The 15,947-nt window shown below is 31.9% G+C and overlaps 1 protein-coding gene across 1 annotated transcript in view; it reads left to right on the forward strand.

Annotated features, from left to right (window-relative positions):
• Window positions 1-15,947, forward strand: part of LOC124362502 (cell division cycle and apoptosis regulator protein 1-like) — a 53,697-nt gene that overhangs the window by 18,287 nt on the left and 19,463 nt on the right. The window contains exons 7-13 of the mRNA XM_046817061.1: window positions 4,353-4,476; window positions 5,592-5,726; window positions 6,112-6,337; window positions 7,309-7,598; window positions 13,951-14,161; window positions 14,652-14,723; window positions 15,029-15,226. Coding sequence (XP_046673017.1) covers window positions 4,353-4,476; window positions 5,592-5,726; window positions 6,112-6,337; window positions 7,309-7,598; window positions 13,951-14,161; window positions 14,652-14,723; window positions 15,029-15,226 — 1,256 coding nt within the window. The remainder of the gene's footprint in view (window positions 1-4,352; window positions 4,477-5,591; window positions 5,727-6,111; window positions 6,338-7,308; window positions 7,599-13,950; window positions 14,162-14,651; window positions 14,724-15,028; window positions 15,227-15,947) is intronic.

Raw genomic sequence — 15,947 nt, forward strand, 5'->3', positions numbered from 1 at the left:
TGTTATGGACTGGTTGTTTGCATTGTTGTCATGATTTCCTACTGTGTGGTTGCTGAGTTTCAGTGTTGCTTCAGCAACTTGAGTGAAGAAAGTGTTGAAATGTTCTGCAACTTCAATTGGATTATCCACCACTTTGTCATTGATTACAATACGGCTTTGAGATAGGAGTTCTCGTTGTCCTTTTCTTTCATTGTTAATAACAGTCCATAGGGCTTTGGTTTTGTTGGCAGCTGACTCAATGAAATTTGTGTTTACATTTTGTCTTAGGGCTCTAAGTTTATTGTCATATTTTATCTTCCTTTCCACCATAACTACTTTATCTTGGATATTTCCTGACATTCCGTATTTATACAGTGATTTAAAAAAAGTATCTTTGAGGTGTTTTGACTCATTGTCATAGCACAAACTTTGATTTTTTGATTTCCTTTTACTTTTCTTACTGGGGCAAGCGATATCAAGTGATAATTTCAAGGTTCCTAGAAATATATTGTAGGCTGTATCAGCGTCAGGAGCATTATGGATGTTGTCCCAGTTTTTGTTCAGTAGAAGGAATTTTAGATTGTCTAAATTGGTTTGACTAAAATGCCTTTTAAAGGAAGTCTGTGGCAGAGTGTTTATTTCATATCTATTTATCTGGCATATCTGAGCAGTATGATCAGAAAGTCCTGTTTGTATAATGGCTGTGTCAACGTTTGTACTCAGGTATGTTGGTGCATATGCAATCAATCGAAGAGGCTGTGTCGTGAGTAATGCAGGTGGCAAATAGGGGCAATCTTTTGATGTTATGGGTGGACAGTTCAGTTTCCAAGATAGTGTTATCTATGGTTTTTTCATCCTGTCTATATTAATGTCTCCTAATATTAATACACCTTGCTCTATCATCATTTTAAACAATAATGACAATGAATCAGCTATTTCATTTATAATTTTCTTTACAAGCATATTAGAAATACCATAATAGTCTTCACTACATGATAGGTTTAGATTGGCAACAACTTTTAATACATTAACTGTTGTAATTCTTTGCCATGTTAGAGTGTCACAGTCATTAAAATTAGATAAATAGTTTTCTACCAACTCTATGGCGCGGTTTTGAGGTGGTCTCATATTGGATTTAAGATCCAACTCACTTACTAAATTAGTAAAATAGTTATTAAAAGAACTAGAATTTATTACTGAGTCACTGTAATTTCTTCTACTGCCTGTTTCACTCTTAATAACTTTCCGTGCAGCCTTGCATTTATTAGAAGAGTTTTTAATATGTTCTTCATTTGCTATTTTTTTAAGGTAATTTATCCTATTTCTATAGAGTTTTTTTAACGTTTGCATAATCTTTTTTATAATTACTTTCATTGCTTGTTCCTTTACTATTTTTAAATCTATCATAAAATGTTACAACAAACTTTTTAATTTCTTATAATTCTGGTGTATACCATTTAATATTAGGCCTTTCAACAGTGTTTATCTTAATTTCCTTTAATTTACAGCACTCATTGAGAGAATTTGTCACTAATAACATAAAACTGTCAAAAGCTAGTTCTGCATCAGTATGTTTATTCAGTTGTGATAAGCTAGACCTGCGTAAATAATCTCTAAACTTAAATATTGCTCCTGGTGTCAGATCTCTTATAGTTCTAGTTTTGTACTTTGGATGGCTATCTGAGAGAGATAATCCATTGAACTTAGCAAAAACTCCAGCATGGTCTGACAAGTGAGGTTCAACAATTTGACACTTGATTAGATCTCTAGATATAGTAGTTATTATATTGTCTAGACATGCATCTCCTCTAGTGGGTTCTTCATTTAGCCAGTAAATATTGTAGGATCTCAATAAATTTAAAAAGGACTCAGTTGCATTGAATTTACACTAATATTTATATTAAAATCTGCAGATATTATAATTCAAAACTATTATACTTTTTATTGAGAAAACTAAGGAAAGACTCTAATAGTATTAAAAATTCCTTTGTATCAGAATCTGGTGTTCTATAAAGAGTGACAATAACTGTTTTAATCTTTAGGAGAGTTACTGCTGTAACCTCAAATGTAAGATCAGCATAAAATTTATCTAAATTTATAGTTTCAAATTCAATACCCTCCTTAACATATATTATGCTGCCACCTCCTTTGGTACGTAGAATTTTCCTACAGTAAACAGCAGCTAAATTAAAACCACAAGGAACATAAAATGAGATTTCTCGTTCACTCAGCCAATGTTCATTAAGTGTTAAACCATTACAATTTATACTACTTATCAATAAATTTAATAAATCTAACTTTTTTTCTAATCGACTGTATATTTAAATGCAGAACACTAAGAGGTATAGCAGAAAGTTCCACTAGGGATTTCGGCCTAGAAACGCTGAGCTGGAGTTTCCCGATGGAGTCTCAGTGCCAGGTGGTGGAGGCTGCTCATCCGTCAGACATGGGTGTTGTGACTGCGTCTTTCTTCCTGTTGTTGCTTCCACAATTAGTTTGGCAAGCCAATCCTTTCCTGCATCATTGAAGTGTTGCCCATGACGTGTATGGAATTGCCTTTCGGCTTTACTGGCCTCAACAAGAGTAACATTAGGAAACCTGTTACACAGATTTTTTAGATGTGCGTTGGTCTTTAGTATTTCGGTGTTCACAGAAGACCACCCTTCCAAGTCCCTTCTTTTAGGTAAATCTATCAAAACAATATTTGGTTGTGTAATACTATTCAGAGTTACTTCTATTTCATTAAGAGCTTCGATAGCCTCGTTTTTAGCCACATCATTCGAGCCACACCTAATCACGAAAAAATCATTTTTATTCAGATTCTCTTGAGCTAAGTTGTCACTATTTAAAACTTGTTTTGCACGCCCTCCTGGCTTAACAAAACCAACAGCTTCAAAGGATTTTTGCACTCTATTTATATGCCAGCTTAAGTCCCGACTATGGATGTCTGCACAAATTAACATTTTATTTGAGTTACCCAAACTGTTTCTACTTAATTCACCTACATCTTCCTGTTTCTCCTCACTTGTTGCAAGAATCTCATAAGGATTTTTAGAAATAAAAGAGTCTATATTCTTTGTTACATTTCTGGTCTCTTTGCATGATTTTATCCCTTTAACAATAAGAGAGAATGAATCTAAATGATTTGTTGTAGAAATCCGCCTTTTGTCTTCTCTACAGTTATTTTTTGTAATTAGAGTTGAATTTGATATGTTTATATTTAGGTTTGTTGGTTCACTAAGTTTTGCATTTAACTGATAAATTTTATTTTCTAACAGTATTATTTTCTTTTTTTTCTTCTTTTATTTCTATCTTCTTTTTCTATTACCAGAATTTCAAGATTAGCAGAGTGATTTATAAGTTTAATTATTTCTTGATTTGCATTTTTTAGATCGTCATTTAAAGTCTTTATTATTTCTGTTTGAGATTCTATCTCCTGAGTGAAATCCTGGAGGATATCCACATCCGGAGTGTGTTCTGTGTCATTATTACAAGAGAGGCAATAACTACAAATCTAGTTTCCATGAGATTTCTTTAAGTTTTATATTTAACGGTGGTCAAGGAAGTACACTTTAAATGGAACCACTTAGAACAATTGCTTGTACACAATATAGTAATGAAACCTCATGCAAAATTCCAAGTCTATTGGTCAGTTAATTCTCGAGATATCATGCTGACAGACAGACAAACAGATATTAAATTTGTCCAACTCCTCAAGTGTTAGGTTTCACTAATGCTCCATCAGTAATCTCTGAGAACCCACAAATATAAAAAAAGTTTGGAAACTCTAATAATAATTTTTACAACAAAAATGTCAATATACACTGAAATCAGTAAAATGAAGTCTCTAAAATATACAAGCTCTATAATATATGCTCGAGGTAAATATTGAGTTTGATGATAGTACATAGGATGGTAATTTTTTTTTTCTGCCAGGGGATGTTAAAATTTCATTTCTATACAGTTATCTGTCTGCAGGATATCTCAATTGCTCAAGAATAAAAATTACTTATTTCATACTCAAATTTTCTATACAACCTCAGCAAAGCCTGTTATAACATGTGGTTTGGTCACTCCTACCTTTTAACAAAAGATTTTCACATTTAAAAGTAATACCTAGAATAAACTTAATTAATCCAATCATACTTTGGTCTCAACTGTGCTCATATTCTTGCTGTTTCATCTGGACTTAAATTTGTATAAGAAAACTAAATTCAAACTAATTGGAAAGTGCAAAATAATTTTAGTGAAAAAAATTGTGAATACTGGAATCAAATTAGTTTAATTATACTCCCACTTCTATTTTTTTCTATTCTGGCAGTAATAATTGCTTGGCTTTTTCATAAATAAAATTAAGACTACTGTTGTTTTAGCCGATAAAGATGACCTTGATACTAGAAGAAGCAGAGATGGTGGTGGACGACTAAATAAAAGAAACAGAAGGAATAACTTTTTGAGAAAACGCCGCAGGGAAGAGCTAAGGAATGAACGGCTCAGGTAATTATGTTTTGTAACTTCTTTGTTTTAACCCTCCAATTGGCAAGGTTGGAAATATCCATTCTACAAAGTCACTTACTAGTAAGTTGCTGGTCATTTTATGTTGCAAATGTGATTTGATCTATTACAACAAACCCTAAATTACAGTTTTTATACTGTGTACAAATGTGATATATATTTATACATCAGCTGTTGTGTGTTTATAAATACTTCATGAGAAATTAAAATCATAGCGCTAACTACACAACTTTACAGAAAATAATACTTGTTCAGCAAGTAATGTTCATAAGGAGATGCAGTTTGTGCTGTTGGAATGAGTGTCTAAATAGATTTCATAATTTGCCAGTTAACATGTTCACTGCTGCCTGGATATCATCACACTCACCCTATGTGCTGAAATGTTTTTTTTTTCTTAGTACTAAACCAAAGATAGCCAAACTTGGCAGACATGTATTATTATGTTATATAAACATGCTTGTATGTGTTTTAAGCATGGACCCTAATGGGTGTTCATAGCACACAGCATCAGTATCTTGCTCTGTGCAGTGGGAACCCTTAGGCACCCATTTTTGTTCATAAAGAGTTAGCTTCCTTGTTTAATTGTGTATGTATATGATATATCCTGAAGGTCCTTACTGATAACAAACTGATAATAAAGTGTTACTTCTTGTAAAGTAGGAGTATACAACACATTGAAGTCACATAAAACACAGTTAATAGTATAATAACCTCAACTCTTAACAAAATAAAGAACTAATCTTGGCGTTAAGTGAAAATGCAAAGCAAGCTCCCATGAAGCTTGCCACACACAGCTTGTTCATAATGCTTGGCACAAATATTGATCTTGTACATGTTGTGGCTAAAACCGTTGATGAACTTTGTCCAACATGTTGTTTTAGTATGGCGGCCATTCAAACTTTAATATAATAATTCACAACTTTGTTATTTATGTATCAAGAGAACAATGTGTTATTGTATGAGTGTAGTTGGAATTCTGTATTATTAAACTAACCATATTGATGTTTAAGTTGTCACAAAATCTACCTACTTCTTTCGACTGAGCCAAAAGGACTATTTGTTTTTTTTATTATATTAACTTAATATTTAATTTTCAGAGAGGAAAAAGAAAAGGAAACTCAAGTTGAAAGGGAAAAAGAACGTCAAAAAACACCTCCTCCACGTAAAACTAAAACAAGAAGTCGTAAAACTGTTGTTGCTACTCGATCAGTGGGCCAGATACCTCTGGACACGTAAGTATTTCACTAGTTTACTCAACAATTTTAAGTTGCATGATTTACTAGTTAATTGTACCGATAGCACAGTTATGTAAGTCGGAATCACCTGAGAGTTGGAATCTGAGTAGGGCATAAAACTAAGGTGGTGGACTTAAACAAAATATTAACAACGTAAAAACTGGAATCCCACGGTTTGGACACTACTGATTGCATTATTATTTATAGCTAGTACAAGGCTACAAACCCCCTCAGACCTCATATTCACCTTAGAGTATGTCACCATTTCAAGTTTACGAAATATTGTTTTGATATTTAGTTATTTGTGAATTAGTATTTCTATACTGTAACTGGATAAACTTTTCCAACCAGATATTATTACAGAATACGTTATTTTCTGTAGGCCCGAAGCTGATGTGTTGGAATTGAGGAAGCGCTATAATAGTATGTACATACCATCCGACTTCTTCAGCAGCACGTTCAAGTGGGTAGAAGTGTTCCCCCCTCAGCGAGCCCTGTCTCTCGGACGTCCCTGTGTGTTCCATATCATGCATAAAGATGTAGATCCAGTCATGGAAAACGATGCAGTTCTTGATCCTCCTGACGCCAACTACTTGTTCTCAGCTAAGGTTAAATTTTCTTGTTAACTGTATTTTATTTTAAATAGAATCACCGCAGCTGCAACGATATAATGTTTTACTTCAGCACTGAAATTGAATTACATGATTACCTTAGGATACTTTTAATTATATGTACAAGAGATCATCGTAGTTATATTTTCTATACTTTATTCACAAATTGTCTCAAGTTTATCATGTTGTGGTATATTTGTATGGTTTTTCTTTCTTTAATTGCTAAAATATTGAATAAATATTAGGCCAACTAAGCATTAGAGGTTGAAGTTTTGTCAGTCTAAAAAATGTATATGATCACTTAACTTGCACTGATAATAATCTATTGGTTTACCTAACTACTGTAACTTGTTTCTAAATTTTGACATTTCTTTATAATATAAAGAAATATTATGTTCATCATGACATGGATATTTTTATGTCTGAACAGTTACTCTAAACATTTTTAAGAGAACACTTTTCAAACCCATTTGAAATTTTTTATTAACTTTCCCAAGGAACTTCGTAAATGCTCTAATTATAATAAAACAAGATGTGATAAAACACCTGTATACATAAAAATAAAATTATACAACTGTTTTCTTAATTGTTGTAAGGATTTCAGTTTTACCATATTTAAAAACTCAGTTACAAATTTATTGCTGTTTAAAGTCCTATCTTCAATTCGAAATTTGTTCATGATTTTGACTTGGAATGAAATATTTAACGTTTTATTCAATATCCTGTAAAGTATGTATTCTTAATTTTAATTTTAAATACTCTTTTTGCTATAATTTCGATTTTATTATTACTATTACTTATTGGTTGTTTATAATAAAACTTCCCTGTTATTGCTCTGTTCATGTTAATGTTTAAGTGCCATTAAAATATTTGACTTTGAATTTATGAATAGTGTTACCACTTAAAAATAATTACCCACACATCATCATAATGAAAATCTGAATATTAATTAATGAAAACACGTTCAGGTGATGTTACTCAGCATGCCCCAGCTATATGAGATGTATCAGAAGTGCTGCCCAATTGCGGATGGGAAAGAAGGAACAGTTGAGGATCAAGATAGAGAGTACGTTCACCCTACACTCCTGATGAACTTCGTTGTAGGGATGAAAGGGAAAGAAACCATGGCAATCGGTGGTCCTTGGAGTCCATCCTTGGACGGACCTAATCCAGACAAGGATCCCAAGGTTCTCATCAAGACTGCAGTACGCAACTGCAAAGCTCTGACTGGAATAGATTTAACAAACTGCACACAGTGGTATGTTTGAAATCGTCTTGATTAAAGTTCTAGTAAAGTATAATGAAAACCCATTTGAAAACGCTTTCTTACATAATGTAATCAAAACTGTAGATTATAATTTTATTATTTAGGTTCAGAACTGAAGTATATTGTTTGTTTGAATCTGAAGTATAAATCTTGATGTAGAGTATTAAATATCAAAATATAACAATTTATTGCGGCTAGGTGTTTCAGGAGTTTTATAATCAACAGCTTGCATTTTGTTACAAAATTAGCTGAGAGTGTTGTCGCTCACTGTAAGGAAGTGTACTATTTGGTGTTAAAATTAAAAATTTAAGTTTATTAATTTGATTTATCCACCTTATATTATTACAAAATCATCAATTACAATATAACATATGTTCTAAAATGAATACATTAAAAACAATAATTATGTTATAAAAATGCTTGTACTGAGCACAAACCAATTCTTAAAAAATCTGTAAAATGTTTGCTGTAGTCAATTTTATCTACCAATATATGAATGTATGTTGATTGTATTTAGGTACTTTTCACATTTGTAATATTTACTTTTGTTCTTTGTAATATCTGTGACATGAATGAAGAAATTGAATCTGCACATAATAGGGACAGTGGTTGTGGTAGTGGTAGGGATGACCACTCAATTTGCTTGACATTATAAATATCAAGCTGTAAATTATGTTCTTCAGCCCTTTTTCTTGAAACTGTGCAAAACATTCTTTTTAGATCATATATTTAATGTTTACTTTGTTACTTCCCAAAGCGATTGGGATTTTTTGTCATTGGCCGCTTTATGCATAGAATGGAGCTCTTAAAACAGTTTTAATACAGCTGAAAATAGTTATAACAAGTAGCTGGAAATCGTAGAACGTTATTGCCTCTAATTAATTCTTTCATACTACTGAACATTAGTGATGTGCAAATCCTGAATCCTTGATTCTTGAAAAATTGATTCTCGACTCTCGAATTTCAAATCATAATAGCTTTTTTTACCCATGTATGATTTACACAAAATCATCACAACCCAATTTCTGTTATTGTCATCACCTTTGGAGAATGTCTGATAATATGAAAAGTAATCCAATAATATCACTCTATTTTGAAGGAATTTATACAGGATCAGAGAAATAGCTATATATTTTAAGAACAAAGTTATATCCCCTACCTTCTACTTATGTTTGATAGATTATAATACAGTCTTCCAGAATATATGCTTTTTAATCTGAACTAATATGGGCATAAATTTGTATTATTTTTTAAACCTGAAAAATTCCAAATCAACCCTAGTCATGATAAAATATGTTTAACCCTCCATCGGGCGCTTAAAATTAGAAACACCATCAGGCGCTCACGGAGGTTTCCTCCAGGTTAGTGAATAATGGATATTATAGTCGTTTAAACTGTTTTTATTTGTTTAAATATTCATACGATTTAATTACAATGTAATATATTCATTTTTAGAATTTAAATAAAAATTACTCTCTTATGTAATGAATTTTCCAAATAAGAATTTCGAAATTTAAAAAACTGTTATTGTATAGTAACAACATGATTTATTTTAAGGAATATTGCAATTAATTGTAAAAATGTTTAACCTTCTGTAATAATATATAGAAATTAACTTAGTTTTTCACTTCTTACAAAAACAACTTACTTCAATTTTTTAGATATTATACAATTATAATGTCAATTATTATTCTAAAATCAAAATTTATTCTTTACTAAAAATTTTTGAACACTACACAAAGTTTCAAAACATTTTCCTTCTGGTTCTTATAACGGCAATGTTCACTCCATAAACAGTACTGAAATGTTCCCTAGCACACGGGTACTGTACTGACAATTCTCTCGTCTTCATTCTCCATTTCACAAAATTCAAATAAAATATATTGTAAAACTTAAAAAGAACCCATCGCAGGTCAGGCATTTAGGCGCACACGGATTATTACTACATAAAAACTAAACACTATAAGGCGCTCACGGAGATTTCGTCCAAACACGACATCGGGCGCTCACGGAGGAATCGTCCAGCCTCGCACGGAAGTAGACCTCTTACTGACAGATTTTGACAAAGATAAACGGGAGGCTATTGTTTCGCTTCCCCGAAAGATTGCCGTGAAGTACACTGCGGGACACGACTGCCAACATCAGAAAAGTAGTACTATTTTTAATAATAAACAATACACGGAGGAAAACTCCGTTTAGCGCCCGATGGAGGGTTAAAAATAAATATAATATATTTTATAAAGGAAATATTTATACAACTACAAAAAATGTGAAGTGAACAAAAGTTAACTGTTAAAATCTGTGCAAATAGAAAATACTAACTGGAAGCAAAATTTTTTACAAAAGTACAACAATTATTTAATTAGATTTTGTATTACGATTTTGAAAATTCAAAGTACAGCAAAAACACCTTTTAGCGATCGGTAATTTGTGTATTGTTGGTTAGCCAATGTAATTAGTAAAATGCTGAATCTTCGCAGATTCGAATGTTGAATCCCAACGATCAATTCTAAATTTCAAGTCTTTGGTGAAGATTCAGTGGATTCAAGATTTGGGATTTGACTTCGACCCATCACTATTGACCATATCTCTATCAGTTTCTTCACTCACTTCACAGCTAACAATAGTTATAAGATTACTTCACAGGAATGAGGAGCTGCAATTACAACTAGCCAGGGAGTATTAAATAATATAACAATTTACAGGTCAATTGGTGCTGCATTCGGAATCTGAGTGGAAAAACTCTATTGGGGCAAGAAACAGAAAGTAAAGGATGTCATCAGCTAATGATGTCTATTGTTGTTTTTATGAACAGTTTTAACTATTGTTTCAGTGTCGGAGTGGCTACTATGTCTGGTTATCACTAACATTCATTGTCATCTTTAAATAAATATTTTAGTTAAGGAATATATAAAAACTTACATGTTTTACTGAAAAACACATAGTAATATTCAACACAATTTAAGCTTAATACAAATGACATATGTTACAAACATTCAGTGAGAAGGAACAACTTTCTTACACACTTCATGTCTCTTGTCAATTGTTGATAATCACAGAGCCTAAATGGATCTCTTCTACCTGGAACCACATCAATCTAAGTGTGATCCTAATGTTCGATGAATTGCACTAGAATGAATATTTATGTTATTCTTAATAAACATTCTTTATATTTCTGGGGGTTTACGTGCTGACTCCATGAGTTTTGTTTTAAATTAAATTTTTCTCAATATATATTTTTCAGTTCCTTGAGAATTCCATTTTTAGATAAACCCATAACTTCTGATACTCATAAAAGTGTCAAGGCCAGATAAATAAGTGTAATTTTTATTATAGTTTTTGTTTGACAAGGACAGAATCTCCCCTAGTTGTTTGAAACTTTTCAATATTTTGTAAAAGCATGTGTTAAACAGATCTTGGGTTCAAACTTCATGCTAACTTTCAGCAAAATTGGTAAGAAAGTTGTTAGCTAAAATGACTCTGGTGTACACAGTAATATTTAGCTTGAATTTCTTTAGTCTTTCAATTTGAGATATTTTACTATGAAAAACTTTATTTTCTAAAACTGGGAATAAAGTCTTGAAATTTTCTTTGACTGAGGTATAATTAATTTATTACCAAGCAAGTATTAACTCTTTCATCACAAAAGTATTCAGTTCCATTTCTTAATCATTACTATCTATTTTTCAATCCTTTGGAAGTCTTTATGAATTGTTACATTACCATTAGTTTGACTCCTCACCAAGTTACAATCTACAAAATATTACCATATTATACCATTTCATAAGAATTCTCTTAATTTCTTTTCACATTGGAACAATACACGTTGGAAATTTTTTTACCAAAGAATAGTAAAAATGTTCAATTATAAAGTATTATTGATTAGAAATGTTGGCATACACACCAAACAATGCTTCTATAACCTTTAGTAGCAAACTTGTTAAGGAATATTTTGATAAAAGTACAGAATAGGATTTCCACTTTTTTACTGCAGTTTTTTATATTATTATTATTTTAGTGCCTACATGCTCTTTTAAAGACAATAATAAAGTGCAAGAAGAGCCGTAATCCATATCCCAATAGTGTACGATTTTTAAATTAAAGTGTAGGCAAAATGAAATAGTAAAATCAATAACACGTGTTTCTCTGTATTTTAAATCAATCAATCATCCAGATTGGAAGGACTACCTGTATATAGCCTTAATCACAGTGCCACACAATAATTATTTGATTTGGACATTGTTTGTCAGAACTAAATACGCATAATTTAAATTACTAAAATTGATTTATCGCTGTTATTTCAGAATCGTTCCAAATCTTAAAAGTTATTACAGTATAGTGAAGGCACATTAATACTAATACTTTGACGTAATTTTTTTTAGTTTGTATGATGACTGCTATAGCAGGACTCATTAACATAGCTAGTATAAATACACAAAGGTCTAATAAAGTCTCAATATCATAACTAATTTTGGTCAGATCTTCATAATTTTTGACTCAAATACTCCTAATGAAACTCACAAAAATTTAATATAATTTAAACACATTAAATTAATTTAATGTGTTTAAATTTATACTTATTACTCAGACAACAAAGATACATTGTACATCCAGCAGTCGATTTCACTATTCAGAATTGTCATTTTGACAACTTGTCATAACTTTGAGAAAACACAACACAATATCTAAAAAAATATATTTTACTAATATAAATGGTAAATAAAATCTAGTAGAACATCATCATTATGAAAGTAAAACCTCATTATGAAGGTTTTAAGGTAATAAAACATCAAACTATATCTGGGGTTAATGAGGGTTAAGTAACAACTTCACTACAGCATATATAAAACCAATAAAATAACACATCTTTACACACCCAATAATAGCTATGTAATATATTACAATAAGAATGTAAATATATTTTTTCTTTTTTTAGAGGATTTGGAGTACGGCTGGATTGCATTTAAATGGTTTTGTTTCATTATCTAACTTTCAGGGCTTGCAACCGCTAGCTCATCCATTGAAAAACCTAATTATTTTATGAAACAATTTATAAATGAACAATGTACATGAATGTCAACATTTCTTCCCACTTTATCTTAATTGTGTTGGGCGACTAAATAGATTTTATAATTTATGTGATCAAATTCGTTTTCTTTTTGGTTCATATATAATATTGCATGGTGATGTAATATTACCTTGGTGCACATATATTGAAAGTGTCAACTTAATACTTACTTTCCTATGAATACCTCAAATACAATTTCAATTATTTAATGCATTGGAGTCTAGTCTAATATCAGAATGTAATAACAGTTTAATTTAATTACTCTTTTCTCCACAAGAGTAATTAATTACTTTAATGTCTAAATCATAAAAATCTTTATTTGCAGCTTATTCCGCCATTGCAGCTGTCATAAACCAAAGAATACATTGTTTTATACCCCAGTCATCCATGAAAACAATGAACAGTTGAGGTTATGTCCATGCATTATATCAGTCCATGGTAGCATCGCTTCAACCTATGTAATACCTTTATAACAAATAATAATTCTAATTAATGTGTTATGGATGGAATCATGGTTTGAACACATCTTTGATGTCCATGGCCACTATGTTGCCTTGTGTTGTTCATGTATACGGGTTCAAAGCCTCTTGTTATTCAGAATTTACTGTACTATGCCATCCATATTGTATGCAAAAAGTCTAAAAGTTTAAATAATAATAATTGTAATAAACATGTTTTACAAAATTTGTATATTATCTATATTAGACAACATTTTTGATTCTGTTCTCTTAATTAATTACTATCAAGGTTTTAAAATTAATTATATATTACAAAGAGATGAAAATTGATTTCCTCACAAGAATTCATAATTACAAAAATACCACACATTTGTTGTTGTAAAAATATAGTTGCAGTTGACCGATTGCATGCACTCCATTCAGTACTACAAGTTCCATTGCAATAAAATCTTGTTTATTTTCCATCAAATTTTGTTTTGCCTTTTATAGAAGGTATACGTCCTTAATAATGTAGTAAAATAGATGTGTTGACATTGTATGTTTTATAGTTTTATTCTTGTAGCGAGAGATTTTGTAAAGCAAAATAATTAAATCAGAACTTATGGTTTCCATTTAAAAAGTAATTATGTGTTTGCCTTAAACAAAACAATGTAGTGCTGTATCATGTAATAATTGGGTTTTGCAATGTGTATTCTTTTCATGCAAGGAGATTCCATCGTCTGTTCTGGACACCATTCTCTCATCCATGATATGCTGTTGCTTTGCATAGTTTTTTCACCAGTGATGAATGAGCTCTTGTATGGATTTGTATTTTCAGGTACCGCTTTGTGGAGATTTACTACCACCGGCCGGAGACGATCCATAAGGGGAAGACGGTGCCCGCACAGGTAGAGACCGTGGTACTTTATCTCCCAGATGTGTGGAGCCGTCTACCGACTCGCATGGAGTGGGACGGACTGCATCACAATTACAAGAAGAAGCTGGATCAGCTGCTGCAACAGAAGCGGGAAGCTGAGGGAGATGATAAGGCACTGGAACCTAATGCCTAGCTAATTTTAGATTTTAGACTAGGGTGGTTGCTGTTAGTACCGGGCGGATCAACCGGACAGCATTGTTGATCTGGAAATCAGCGAACCAGGCCTCCGTACTTTCGGAGATTAGTACCGCACAATCCACATGTGTGATGCTCGCAGATTACACATAAAACGACCTCTAAGAAATTTCTGTTCTTCCACAGAGTGATGTTAACATTGATTTCGCCAACCGGACAGCATTGTTGATCTAGAAATCAGCGAACCAGATCTCCGTTCTTTCAGAGATTAGTACTGCACAATCCACATGTGTGTTGCTCGCAGATTACACATAAAACGACCTCTAAGAAATTTCTGTTCTTCCACAGAGTGATGTTAACATTGATTTCTCTTAATCAACTATAAAATAAAAACTTAACAAATTCTAAAATTATATAAAGTTGTATTATTCTGTAATAATGTGTTCATTATCCAATTTTAATTTTAGGATCCAAATGCTGCAGCCATTCCAAAGAAGGAACCCACTCACTACGCACAACTGGATCCAAAAAATATGAAGGTGAGTGTCTTGAAACTAAAATGTTTCTCTTAATTTTATTGAACATAAGATTCATCCCGTCAGCAAAGAATCATAAATGTAACGGGTAATTTAAAATACTGCAGTAATTAATATCATAAATGCCACATATTTATAAGCAATAGCATATTGTAATTTGAAAATCTACTAAACTGCCCTGAGTAATAATGAATCAAGCACAAAATCCAACACTTTAAAATGATTATATTTCTTGGACATTGTATAGGTATCATAAGTGTAATGGTTGGTGGGCAGCTAAGTTTCTAATTTTGTATTATTTTTTCCAGCTTACTGAATTACGTGAAGAATTGGAAGCTCGAAATCTACCATCTAAAGGAATGACAGCTCAACTGATTGCACGTCTTATAAAAGTGCTAAAATCTGAACAGGACAAAGAGGAGAAAGAGAACGCTTCTAAAACTGAAGCTGAAAAAATTGCAGCTGCACGTGAAAAAGAAAAAGAGGAGGAGAGGAAAAAGAAAGAGGTACATAGAGAAAAACCTAATGTAAATTTGAATTAGCGTGAATTAAATACAGACACATGAAACATTTATTTATTTTTCAGATCAAAATTTCATATTAACCCTTCCCACGCAGCAAACGGATATATCCGTTAGGCCTGATTTTGACCGAAACGCGGTAAACGGATATATCCTTCAAAGTCTATTTTGTGTTATTTAATAAATTGTAGTTGCCGTGGAATCCCCTAGAGTTCAAAGGAGTGTTGAATATTTGATCCGAAAAGCAGATGTTACAGTTTGAACCTCATTGGCGTCTCGCAGTGGTGGGAGGGCGTGGCTTTGTCCCTTGTGGCGTGATTTAGCCTCAGTCTGCGGCAAACCATTACGCGGTAAACTGATATATCCCGACACGGCACATTTTAGTGTTTAACGCTGTTTTGCCATATTTCCTTATTTACTGTTCGTGTTCCTGTTGTATTTAGCATTAGTTTTTTGTACAAATATTAATTTTACCTTACTGAAAGTATTTTTTGAAATTCAAGTATAGAGGTTGTTTTTTTCAATTTTTTTTTAATTTGTTAAAAAATATAGGGGTCTGATTATTTTGTGATGCTGTATTATTTTGTATTCCTAATAGCCACCACTAACTAAAAAAAATTAGTGTTGGTAAAATGTAAAAAGAATTTTAAAGTTAATCACGCGTTATGAGTCAAAATTGAAAGATAAATTCCGTGTGGGAAGGGTT

This window comes from Homalodisca vitripennis, chromosome 5 (genome assembly GCF_021130785.1).
Source record: "Homalodisca vitripennis isolate AUS2020 chromosome 5, UT_GWSS_2.1, whole genome shotgun sequence".
Lineage (NCBI taxonomy): Eukaryota > Metazoa > Arthropoda > Insecta > Hemiptera > Cicadellidae > Homalodisca > Homalodisca vitripennis.